This window comes from Phasianus colchicus, chromosome 2 (assembly GCF_987193195.1).
Source record: "Phasianus colchicus chromosome 2, bPhaCol1.hap1.1, whole genome shotgun sequence".
In the NCBI taxonomy this organism is placed as follows: Eukaryota; Metazoa; Chordata; class Aves; order Galliformes; family Phasianidae; genus Phasianus; species Phasianus colchicus.
Window position 1 is genome coordinate 104,761,527 of NC_143437.1, and position 12,241 is coordinate 104,773,767.

General features: G+C 43.0%; 1 protein-coding gene across 1 annotated transcript in view; it reads left to right on the forward strand.

Annotated features, from left to right (window-relative positions):
* The window catches only part of RAB10 (RAB10, member RAS oncogene family), a 38,894-nt gene that overhangs the window by 21,066 nt on the left and 5,587 nt on the right, over positions 1-12,241 (forward strand). Inside the window, exons 2-3 of the mRNA XM_031596015.2 lie at positions 336-396; positions 9,920-10,058. Coding sequence (XP_031451875.1) covers positions 336-396; positions 9,920-10,058 — 200 coding nt within the window. The remainder of the gene's footprint in view (positions 1-335; positions 397-9,919; positions 10,059-12,241) is intronic.

A 12,241-nucleotide genomic window follows, 5' to 3' on the forward strand; every position in this document is an offset into this window, starting at 1 on the left:
CAAATTTGTACCTACATTCCAACATCTCTTCCTTTAGGAAGTTCTCAAAAAAATTGCAAAAATTCGATTTTTTTTTTCTTCTAAGCTATAAGCAAGAAAAATGTAAAGGCTTTTGCTAACTGGTTTGTCATAAAAATATTACCTGGGGGTGTCAGTGGGCTGATGGCAGCCCCTTTGAGTGCTGGTTGTGTTTGTAGGCACTCACACTCCACCTTTCTTGGTTATCCTTGGTTCACCTGGTGCTGCGAAAGAAAAGCTGTTTGTGTGTCAGAGCATGGAATTGCTTTTTGTAATCAAATACCAATGGTTTGTTTATGTTTTTTTGTTTATTTTAGGGATAGACTTCAAGATTAAAACGGTTGAATTACAAGGAAAGAAGATCAAGCTACAGATATGGTGAGTAGCCAAGCCAAGAAGTTGCATGGTGCCATCCTCTGGGTGGTTTCCTTCAGAAGCGGATTCTCTTTCCAAGATTACATTGGGGAATTAATTTTGTTGGAGCTGTGTATTTTCAGAAGTGGTGAGGCTCCAAGTGTAAAGTTCCCTTCTTTTTTTTTTTTAAGTAATAGGGAAGAGATCAGATGCTGCATTGAGCTGCTGTTGCTGGGCTGCTCTGTGGGACGACTGTTGGCACAACTCCTGGTTGGGACGACAGAATCCTTGCAGTCTGTGATCTAGTGGGAAGTGTTTTAAAACTTGAATCCTTCAATTAAGAGTTGCTTCAGATCTCAAACTTCGCATTGTTGAGCGACCTTCCTTTGCCTAAGCAATCCACCTCCATGCTTACTTTGTATTCTTCCATAGTAAACTAGAGAGTTTCTCAGCTGACTGTTCTATAGGAAAGTCTAACATGAAACTGGATGTGCACTGCTTTCCCTCTATTCATTCTGTGTGTCTAACTTGCATAACTTTTTCCCCACTTCTTCCCCATTTAATAGCCCTGTGACAAGTCAGATCTGGAAAGCTAATGGCTTCTAGCCTGTGTTTTTGCTTGAACTCCCCCTTCAGCTGACTGTGTGTACTGCTGATGTGTTCTCTAGGTGTGCTGTTCACAGCTTGAATTTGCCCCTTTTTGTCCCCATTAATTAAAAAATCCATCTTGTTATTGCTACTCAAAGCATGCATCCCATCTCTCAGTTGTTTCTGGTATTGCAGTCCTGCCAGCAACTCCTTAGCAGAACTGGGGCAACTTAGTTACTTTGGTTTGCATTCTGCGAGGGAAAGAATTCCTGAAGTTGATTTTCCTGTGTAAACTGGTCGATAATGAAGCACTTGGATGAAGTAGCTCTGTGCACTGGAATGCTTCATCAGGGAGCCACAGAGGGAAACCATCTTCATAAGGGCAGCGTTTTAGATTGAGATATCTGAAGTAAGATGAGTATAGATCAGCTGGGAGCTGAAAGCAGGGCAGTGAGGGAAGGCACTGAGAGAGCATTAGCTAAAGAGGCATTCAGGTGTAATAGCTTCATCGATTGACATGCTTAGCATCTCTTGCTATGTTATCAGTTCATTAGACTGCATTCAGGTTTTCATCGAGATCAAATCACGTCTTCAAACAGTCTTTGTGTGCATTACTTTTTTACCACAGCAGTCTAGGTGCTGTGAGTTACATGGCTTTGTGTGGACAGAGCAAAAGATTGGATTGGCTTTGAGGGCAGTCTTAAACTGAACGCTGGAAAATGTCATCGTGAAATATGAAAACAGCAAATATGCAGTGTTGGGGATTTGGAATGTGTGTGTAGACAGAGAAGCAAGCCATAATGAAGCTGTAAGTGCTGTGGGGTTTAGAGGCTTAGAGAAAGGAAAAAAAGAGGCGTTTCAATGAGCTGAGGTTGGTAAAATTGTAACCTTTAGATGAGGTTGTCTGAATCTACAAAGACCTGCTTCCTGTTCTTGCTAGTTTAAAGTTTCACATTTGAAATGAAACTTGGAAAGCAGAAAATAAAGTTCCTATGGCATGCACTCCTGATGCCACAACAAAACAAACCACGTTGCCTCTAAGATGCTGTATTTTCCAGCTTTGCCTGTACAAGTAGTTTAGCTCAGCAGTGGTTTGGTTTAGAACAGCAGTAACTTTGGGTGAAGATGCTTTGTGCAGTGCATCTATATTTAACTCCCACTTCCTGTGTTTAAACTCAGCCTGCACTTCTAGTAGTTGTGTAACACATTTCCACATTGCACTTCACTGCTGCAGTAATTTAGTAAGCGAGGGATGCTTTGAGTGGAACATTTCCCATAGAAGCTCAAGGCTGTACTGATACCTTTTCCTTGTGTCCAGAATATGGGTTGTGTTTTACACAGGAGCTAACACAGCTGAATCAGAATAAATTTGTCTTCTGAGCCATAGGAAGAACTTCCACTGGGACAAAGCTCCATGCTTGAATAAACTCATCAGAAGAGAAGGAAGGATTGGCAGATAGAAAACAGTACTTTTCCCATCCCATCTGCTTTTCAGTTAAGGGCAGGAGAAAAGACACCAGGTACCTTTATGTTTTCAGTTAATATTTAGTTGCAGACATGCTTCTGCATCGTGTATCCAGCAACATATGATGCAGCATACTCATCCTCAGGATTTATAGAAATAATGACTGCTACTTCATCTGTGATTTCTGCCCTCCTCTCTGAGAACTATTGACCTTTTGTGAGGCTGTGTCCCCCCAGATGTCCAGCCATGGCTCTCCATCGTGCCACCATGCCCAGTTTCAGCCTCCATAGTGCTGTTTTCCTGCCTGTTGAACACCCATTTTACCCTTAAGTGTCTTGAGAAGTAAAGGCAGTATCTGTCCTCTCATTTTTTTATTACTGTTTTCATCATTAGAGGATGGAATGAGGTGTCTGCATCATTGGGAGTGATTGAGGGTTTGGTTTATAGCATTTGTTTATTTACATAAGGGAGGAGAACTACGCTTTCCACTTATAGGAAACAACAGAAATAAGTTCCTTAGTTTTAAGTTACCATTTTGACCTGTTTCACACTGCTGCATGTAATTCTCCATCACCCATGTATTAAACCTCTCTCTGCCTACCTGCAAAGCTGTATGACTGGGTCCCATTACCCTACAGTGTCTCCAGAGTGTCAGTGATTTGGAGTTCAGGTAGCTAGCACTGGCTTTGCACTGCTTGGGGGCAGAGCTGCAGTCTCAGTGGGCAAACAAGATAAAAATGGCACTTTCTAATACAGCTGTGTTCTTTTCCTGCAAAGCAGGGTAGCTACCTTCCTCAGGCATGGAAAATGAGCAGACGTGGCAGTACCTCAGTCATGCCTTGACCTCTGAAATATATATATAGCAAGAATATCAAGGTTGAGCTAAGTTAAACCTTGCCAGAGGTGATAAGCAACTCGATACCTCATTGCTATTAAAAAGTGGGGTTGCTGTTCAGTAAGGATCAAGCTAGGATTAGTGTGTTCATGTTACATTTGGAACAAATGTGCCAAGCATTGAAGTGGGAAGCTTGGGACTAGAGGAAACAGTGGTGGGCCTGGTAGCAAGTGGGGCTGTGTTGGCGTGCAGGGAGCTGCTGGGTGGCCCTTGCTTAGGCTGTGCAATCCCTGAGGAGTGCTTGGGCTGCAAGCCAGGAGGATGGGGCAGAGCTCAGGGCTGGCTTTGTGAATGAACAACAACAGGAGTCAAGGTATGGCAACTTCTGGATAGAGGCACGTGATGGAGGGATCAATGATGTTCTTGGCTGGGCTGTTGCACTGCCCATCTGCTTAGAAATGCTGGATATGGTGGAAAGTCATATGGAAAGCCACTAGTAGTGGTCCTATTACAGAATGAGAGTAGAAATACTTACGTTGGGTGGCGTCTGGGAAGCATGACACTGAGGAATGCCTTGAAAAATGTTCTTATTTTCAGTTACTGTCAGGAGAGAAGAGAGGGAAAACAAAGGTGCCAGAAAAAAGAGAGAAAATTGCTCTGGGGAATGTTGTTATTATTGCAGAAGAGATGAAATGCTTTTGAGGAATAGAGAAGCAGGGCTAAAAATTCAGCTGTTACAACTAATAGCACGCTCTCCAGGACTTGGGAAGAATTGCTTTGAAATGGAAACCACAATGCTTAAGCATACTGTAATTCAGTAGCCTTATTAGGGTAGTGTAACAGTGGAAAGATTGAATGTGATTTTTCTGATACAGTGAGTGAAATGATTTCCAGTGGACAAAGAATTGTCACTGCTCAACGATATGCAGTTTAGATCAGTATGTGTTAGAAAGGGCAAGTAGGATTGCAGAGGGGTGTAATAGCTGTACTAAAATGAACTGGGATACATAGGATTCTTAGGGTTGTGAGGAAAAAAAAAACAAAGCATGCTTTTAAAATAGTGGATATGGTGAAGAAGGTGGGCAGAGGTGGATTTAACTCCTGGCCTTTTGTAATACAAAGGCATTACAAGGGCATCTGTTGTAGCATAAGGCTGGAAGGTGGCATGTGCAAGGCATGAGGAAATGAGGTTAAGCTGTGGAACTCCCCATCACAAGATGTTTTGGTGGCTGTAAATGGGAATTCACAAAAGAACAGCTTGTTTTCCACTGTTAAATATGCAGATGTGATACCTAGCTGCAAAAGTCCTGGAACTACAAAGAATTGGGGGCTGTGGAACCTCTGGCCTGACCAAGTATGCACCTACATGTTAGAAAAGCACACACACATCAGTTCTGGCTTTTTCATCCTGTGAAATGAAGGAAATGAAGGCCGAAAGGAAATGCTACTGTCATTCAGAAGTACATAGCAGTAGCAGATGCCAAAGAGGAGGGGAGAACTCATTAAGGTCAAGGACAGTGGAAATCAGAGTTCCTGGAAACCCACCAGCAGCAGTGAGAGACTTGGAGGAGATCCTGTTCAGCGTAATGGAAATAAAGCAGAGAAAGGAAAACATGAAGGAAAAAACACCCAGATCCACCAGGTATTTTGGAATAGAACTTGAAAAATAAGAGGATCGTGATGCACCCTGTATAACTATGACAGAAGAGTTTTGCTAGGAGCCCTCCTTGCAGTTATTTAAGAATGCTCTGTGAAAATTGCTTGCAGAAAGCAAAACTGCTTTTGGTCTCTATTCACAGACTCTGAAGTGTGGTAAAAAAAAAAAAGCAAGGAGTTGTAAGAGCTAATCTGAAATGTGGATTTGCAGGATACTGGTGTTGGGAAAGTGAACTAAAAGCAAACCAAACACACTGATGCTGGGTAGAAGAAAACAGCGTACTCAGAGAATTGAAGACATCTAATTTTTTCTTCTTTTTCACTGCTTAGCTGGCACTCTGATCTTCCCTACATAGAACTTGTATGCCTGTGTGCTTTCCTACCATCTTTTTGAGTGATTTTGAATTTTAGAAATAGCTATACTTCTTTAATATGCAATTCTTAATTGTTTAGAGGCTCGTGAAGTCAAATTAATCAGTGTTTCTTCACCAATGAGCACATCTATGTGGCTGGAGAGGTTTCTGCAGAATTTTTGGTTCAGCAGTGAGCTCATTGCAAAAATAACCATCCTCAAGTGAAGGAAGTTGTAGCTGTAGATGTCCCTGTTCATTGCAGGGGAATTGGAAGGGACTTTTAAAGGTCATCCAGTTCAACTCACATGAGTCTGTTATTCTGTAGTGTACCACCGTAGCAAACTGAAGTGGTTACATGTGGGAATTCCTTCTGAAACACAGGAATTTCCATATAACAAGGACAGTGGTGTCCAGCCAGAGCTGCAGACAGCTCCACTAACGAGAGTGCAGTTGGTCTCATTAGTATTTGCAGTTATCCTGGGGATGTTGAAAGGTTCATTTTTGCTGCTGACAGCTTTGGAGACAATCCACCATGTACATAGCTCATGGTGGAACAGTGTGTTTTGGCGTTTCCTGACTTCCTATAAAACAATTTGATGCTTTTCTAATTATAGATCTCTATGATATTTTTTTTCTGGCAGAAAAACTGAAATTTCCAGAGTGCCTGCCAGACGTGGAGCTCTTGGAGCAGGTGCAGAGGAGGGCCACTAAGATGATCAGAGGGCTGGAGCACCTCTCCTATGAGGAAAAGTTGAGGGAACTGGGCTTGTTTAGCTTGGAGAAGAGAAGGATCCAGGGACACCTCACTGTGGCCTTCCAGTACTTGAAGGGAGCGTTTAAACAGGAGGGGGAACGGCTGTTTACAAGGGTGGATAGTGATAGGACAAGGGGGAATGGTTTTAAACTGAGACAGGGGAGGTTTAGGTTGGATATGAGGAGGAAGTTTTTCAGCCAGAGGGTGGTGAGGCACTGGAACAGGTTGCCCAAGGAGGCTGTGGATGCCCCATCCCTGCAGGCATTCAAGGCCAGGCTGGATGTGGCTCTGGGCAGCCTGGTCTGCTGGTTGGCGACCCTGTTCATAGCAGGGGGTTGGAACTGGATGAGCATTGTGGTCCTTTTCAACCCAGGCCATTCTATGATTTTTCCTATGTGAAGGAACATCTTTGACCCAGTTGCTAAAGGTTCTGAAGTGTACCCAATACCAGCAGTCCGATTTCTTCAAAGCACAATTCTGCTGTGTAGTTTAAAGAATATTACAAGAAGAAGCAATGGGACGGTCATTAAATACTTTGGGTTATTTTCTGGAAATGTTTTGGCTCAGTGGGTTGGAGACCATTATTTCAAGCTGAGCCGACAATACGGATCTTCACAGATCATCAGATACAATCTCCTCTTGTTGCATCCATGTCAACCTTTCGTAAACAAATCATGGTACATTTTAAGGTTTCTTTAGTCTCCGCTCGGTCAGCTGGAAAACTGTCCCAGAAATTCCTTTCTCTGTTGGTTGGATTCTAATATAATATAGTTTATGCATACTTTAATGTCAGCATGAGAATAATTTACATAGATTTTTTCATCTTCCTTCTGTTTCTCCTTCCCCCATTCCCACAGGACAACCTTCTTTGTCTTCATTTTGCAGCTAAACAAACTGAGTTCTGTCTTCTCTCACACAGCAGGGCCTCATTTTCTTTGGCTATCTTTGTAGACTCGTCTACGTTTATTTTAGCTTGGAGTGCTAGCTGGCTTCCACAAATATTTCACCTACATCAAGGATTTAATGCACACCCATAGTTTCAGAGCGTGTTCTTCCACCCTAGAGGTCTGAACAAAAGAATGGGAACCCAGGGCAGAGGGCAAGACATGCGGTCTGCCATTGTGCTCTGCCATTTACTCAGGGCGGATTCATCAGTCTTGGGCAGTTAGGAAACCATAACTCACTTCCTCTGTTTGCTCCAGTCAGTTCTCTAATCTCACATCCATTAAGAGTTATCTTTGAATAATGAATGGAGAGACCCATTAAGGAGGAGAAAGGGCAAATAATGCTGAAAAATTAAAACCAATACAAAACAGGTTCTTTGCATTTTCCCTCCCCGTCTTGCTTTTTGTTCATTATCTTAGCTTCAGTTGCCTGAGAAAATACTGGAGGAGTAAGTGAGGCAAGTTGATGGTAGGTGTGTAGGACTTGACAAGCAGTGAGTAACAGCTACATGTTGCCAAAGCCAAACTGTGTAAAAAATCAACCTGAATTCTTACCATGGTGGTTGTTGGCCTCATCACGAAGGGAGAAGTTGTGAGTGCCATATATCTCAGTGGTTTTGGTAAGGCTTTAATGAGACTGTCCTGCCTAGTAGAAGCAAGTTAGGGGGAAATGAACTAGGTGAAGGTGCTGTCAAATCTGTACAAAGCTTACAAGGAGAGAAATTATGTGTGAGTAGGAGCTCTCTGGAGATATTTTGATAGGACAAGAGGGAATGGTCTTAAACTGAGACAAGGGAGGTTTAGGTTGGATATTAGGAGGAAGTTTTTTCACCCAGAAGGTGGTGAGGCACTGAACAGGTTGCCCAAGGAGGTTGTGGATGCCCCATCCCTGCAGGCATTCAAGGCCAGGCTGGATGTGGCTCTGGGCAGCCTGGTCTGCTGGTTGGTGACCCTGCACATAGCAGGGGGTTGGAACCAGATGGTCATTGTGGTCCTTTTCAACCCGGGCCATTCCATGATTCTGATTTTGCAAGAGTCTGTGCCAAGTTTTGTGATAGGAAAGGAAGGAAGGAAGAGCATGGTTATTGTATTAAAGCTAAGCAGGAAAAGATGAAGTTGTAAAGTGTGTATGGAAATATTGATGATAGGTGGACAGTTGGACTGGACGATCTTAGTGGTCTTTTCCAATCTTGGTGATTCTGTGATTATAATTCAGATTGCTGCTGACTGATTGGAGAATTGACATTGGAAAAAGCCCTGTGAAGTTCATTAGAGACAAATGCAGAGTTGTATGGTTTGGTATGTATACCAGCTTACTCAGATATCAGAACAGATTACTTAATCACGAGGGAAAGGAGTGGGATGTGTGACTGGATATGCCAGAGTCTTTGAGAAACTTTTCTTGTATGATGCTGAGCATGGTGTTTGGTCTTGCACCTCAGTGAGACGTGGATAAGTGCGAGATAGTCCAGAGAGCAGCAAGTGAGGCTGTATGGGTGAGACCTTCAGCCAGGGAATAAAGTCCACAGAGCTTGGGGTGGCTTGAGGGAATTCAGGGGAGGTGCAAGAGCTATGTTTGATCTGTAATTGAGGCCAGAAGGGCAATGAACTCCTGCAAAAGTAAGATGAGAATTGAGCTTTAAACTGCAGGAGGGGAAACCTAAGTATGCCTTGGGGAGAACCTTCCAAATGGAGAAAAGAGAAGAGAGGGGGAGGGAGTTGCTGCCATTCAGCAGCTGCCATTCACGTGCTGCCATTCAGATGGTTGGTGGCCCTGTGTGTGGCAGGGGGGTTGGAGATTCATGATCCTTGAGGTCCCTTCCAACCCTGGCAATTCTGTGATTCTGTGATTCAAGCCAGCTGTTGACAGAGGTCTTCAGCAAAACCTCAGCCATCTTTTAACCCCATGCGGGCACCCCGTGGTGATTTTAGGGCTAGGGAATGGACTGGGTTGCTGAGGTTTCTGCTTTCCCAGCAAGGAAATGTGTGTCTGTGGGTCAGCTAGGGAGCACAGTGACTGCCTGGAGTGGTTGGGCATCATTTCAACTTAGGTCAGATTGGGAAAAACCTTTGATTCTGGCTTGTGCAAATAGTGTCACTGAAAACTCTGTAACAGTGTAATCTGTAAGGTTTGTGTCCTCTGAAAGATGTTCAGTTAAATCCAAACTCTGAACTTAATGGTATGCAAGTTTGATTAACCAGCTTTCACACATCTCATTCAAAGATACCAAAATAAGATGGGAAAATAGATGCCTTCATTAATCTTTCATGATTAGTTTTCTTCCTCGCAGAAATTGACAGCTTGATGTTACAATTGTAGTACATCTCCTAGATGTACAATTTCAGGAACAGAAATCTGTTTGATCAGGTTAAAGCTTTATGAAACTGATCAGAAAACAAGGTCTGAGTTCTGGGAGATGTTGCATGCTTATCTTCCTGGCTGGAGGTGGAAAGGGACTTTTTTTGGTGCTGTTGGGTGAAGTCATCTCTTCTCCCAGTTCCAACCTGTCTCCCAATACCTTCATTCCACTGAGGCTCAGAAGTCTTTGGGATGCAGTCCTGATATGATAAACTTGGAAAGGAAAGTTTCTTCTTTTGGGAGGAAGTTTGAAGTTGTCAATGAAAAGTATAAAGTTTAAAATCAACAGTTTTCTACTGTGACTAGATATCAGGTGTGTTGATTGTGGTGAGACACCAGATGACCTGCCATTTTGCTCAACAGATAACTAAGAAGGCAGAAAATGAAGCTATGCAAGTCCAGTCAAGCTGTCCAGTGTCTTTTGTTCAGTTGAACCTGAAATGTGTTCTTTAAAAACAAAAAAAATCCACTCCCCATCAGTAGTGGTGCAGTAAAGCACATACTGTGCCATGCACTCTTGGCTTTACAGGTAAACACTGTTGGTTTCTTTATGGCTTGTCTCTGATGTTCACTCTTATCTGTTCTTTTTGCAGGGACACAGCAGGGCAGGAGCGGTTTCACACCATCACCACCTCCTATTACAGAGGTGCCATGGGAATCATGCTAGTATATGACATCACCAATGCCAAGAGCTTTGAAAACATCAGCAAGTGGCTCAGAAACATAGATGAGGTGAGTAACATTTGTAAGATCCTCGAGTGAGCAGTCTCCTAGCTTGTGATGTCCTACAGAGCCCAGCTTCTGGTGTAACTTAGCACAGGGCTTTGGTGCTGTTCTTACCCTGAACCCTTATCTCCTGTATGAGCTCAGCTCTCCCTTCAGTACCATGAAGGGTTGCACTGAGGCTGGTGGTGTCCTGAAATGTCATATTCATGCACAGACTCTCTGCAGTGGAGCATGCTTGGAGGTAAGGAATACATTTTTGGTAACTGGGAATTGCTATTTTCAGGAGGAGCTACCACCACAAAGCAGTGTGCAGAGGAACAGCATGAAGCAGTAAGCTGTGGAGTAGCTATAGAATATAACACCTCTGTTACTAAGCTGTTTTATTAGGCTGTGTTTTATTAACTATCAAAGATAGTTAAATATGCTCACCTTTGCTCCCTCTAAACTGATGTCATGATGAAAGGATCTTCCAGAGCAAAGATATTACATTGGGCCTATAGTTATGGCAGGGCAGAGATTGAGGTGGATACAGAAGTAAAAGATGGGGAAAAGAGCAGGCTAGGACAGGAAAGAAACTCAGCGAAGAACCAAAGGTAAACTTGAAATCAAGGCCTTTATGTTCTGCAGTTGCTGTGTTTAAAACACTCAGTAGTAACCAGGAAGTGGACCAATGACTGTAATTCATGCCATTGTGTCTGAGATAGTGAGTTTTTTTTTGCTGACCTCATGTTTGCAGATCTGTTGCACAGAGCTTTGCAGCTGATTTCAGGTGCATGATGAGGGCTGCACAATTGCTGCAGTTTTGTAAGGGATGTTTGACACCTTAGGAAGTTTTTTCGATTATGGAAGAAGCCCCCAAGTGGAGAGCATGTACAGAAATGATGGGTGAATTCTTCCTTCTGAGTTTCCTGCTCCAGCATTCAGGTTTCTTGCTAAAACATGTGGTGGATGTTATCTCCTCACCTACAGGATTATTTTGAAGGATAGTTGCAAATGAAACACTTAATCACTTCTGTTTTACAAGGAGTTAATATTGCCAAGGATATTCTGTCAATAATGAAGATTATAGATAAGGAAGCTGGTGTGAATTGCTGCCCTGTCTGAAGGGGCTCTTCCATAGGATCAGTAAACCCTGATTTAGAAATAACCAGGAAAGCTACAGATGTGTAACAGTGTTGCACCTTCCTCCTTCCTCCTTGCTAAATACCTGGTTATTTGAAGCTCACCTTCTGCAGAGTTACACCACACCATGCACTTTTACTGTGGGGTATTAAAGTTAGTTGAGTTGTTCTGGTGCTGCACAGTTTTATCCATTGAGCCTGGCCGTTTTTGTCTGCTGTGGCAGCAGTTCTGTGCACATGAGAAATGAACATTTTTTGTGTCTTATCCTACACAACATCTTAATCTTTGATGGTTACTGTTTGATGGTTACTTCTCCTTATGACCTGAGGGAGAAAGTTGGAGGTGGTTCTCTTCAGGAAGGTGAAATGGGTTGTTACTATAAGCAGGAGTATTGGATACACAAATCTCTTGCTTCTGTAGTTCTGTTAGTAATTCTGCTGCAAAGTAGCATTAAGACTGCTGGAGTGAAAGTAAATGGAGATTAGGCTTCCCAAGAAGCTTCTCATGTCAGGCCTGGAAGCACTTCAGTTATCCACTTAAGTGATGCTTTGTGCCGTGGCTGCTGGAACTTCTCTGCTAGTCTGATGGATGTCCTTGGCATGTTCTTTCTTTATTATGATGACTATTGGCAATCTTTCAATAATAGAACAGCCAAGGTATTTTTTGCTCCTGCAGCATTCCTGGAGAAGCCCTGCTGTGCTCTGTTTTGCCTTAAAGGGCTGATTCCCTGTGTATGGGGTCCCTCTTTTTGCTGGTTCTTGAGCATGGTGATCACTCTGCTTCTCCCTTTATGATGTTTTTTGTTCTTAGGGAGACTTACCTATCTACAATAAAGCTATGCAGGGGGGTCCTTCAAACACCAAAAAAAAAAGTAACAGTGTCAGCTGGAGCCATTGCAGTGTATGGAGCTCAATTGTTGGCAATTGTAGTGTGGGGATTTTTTTTGTCCTCCAATGTTTAGGCCTTTGTGGCATTGTTTCTATAAATGCATTAATGCTAACATCTCCGAGTGCCAGGCAGGAAGTCATTTATTTTCCCACATCTCTGAATGCAACCCAGCCAAGGTT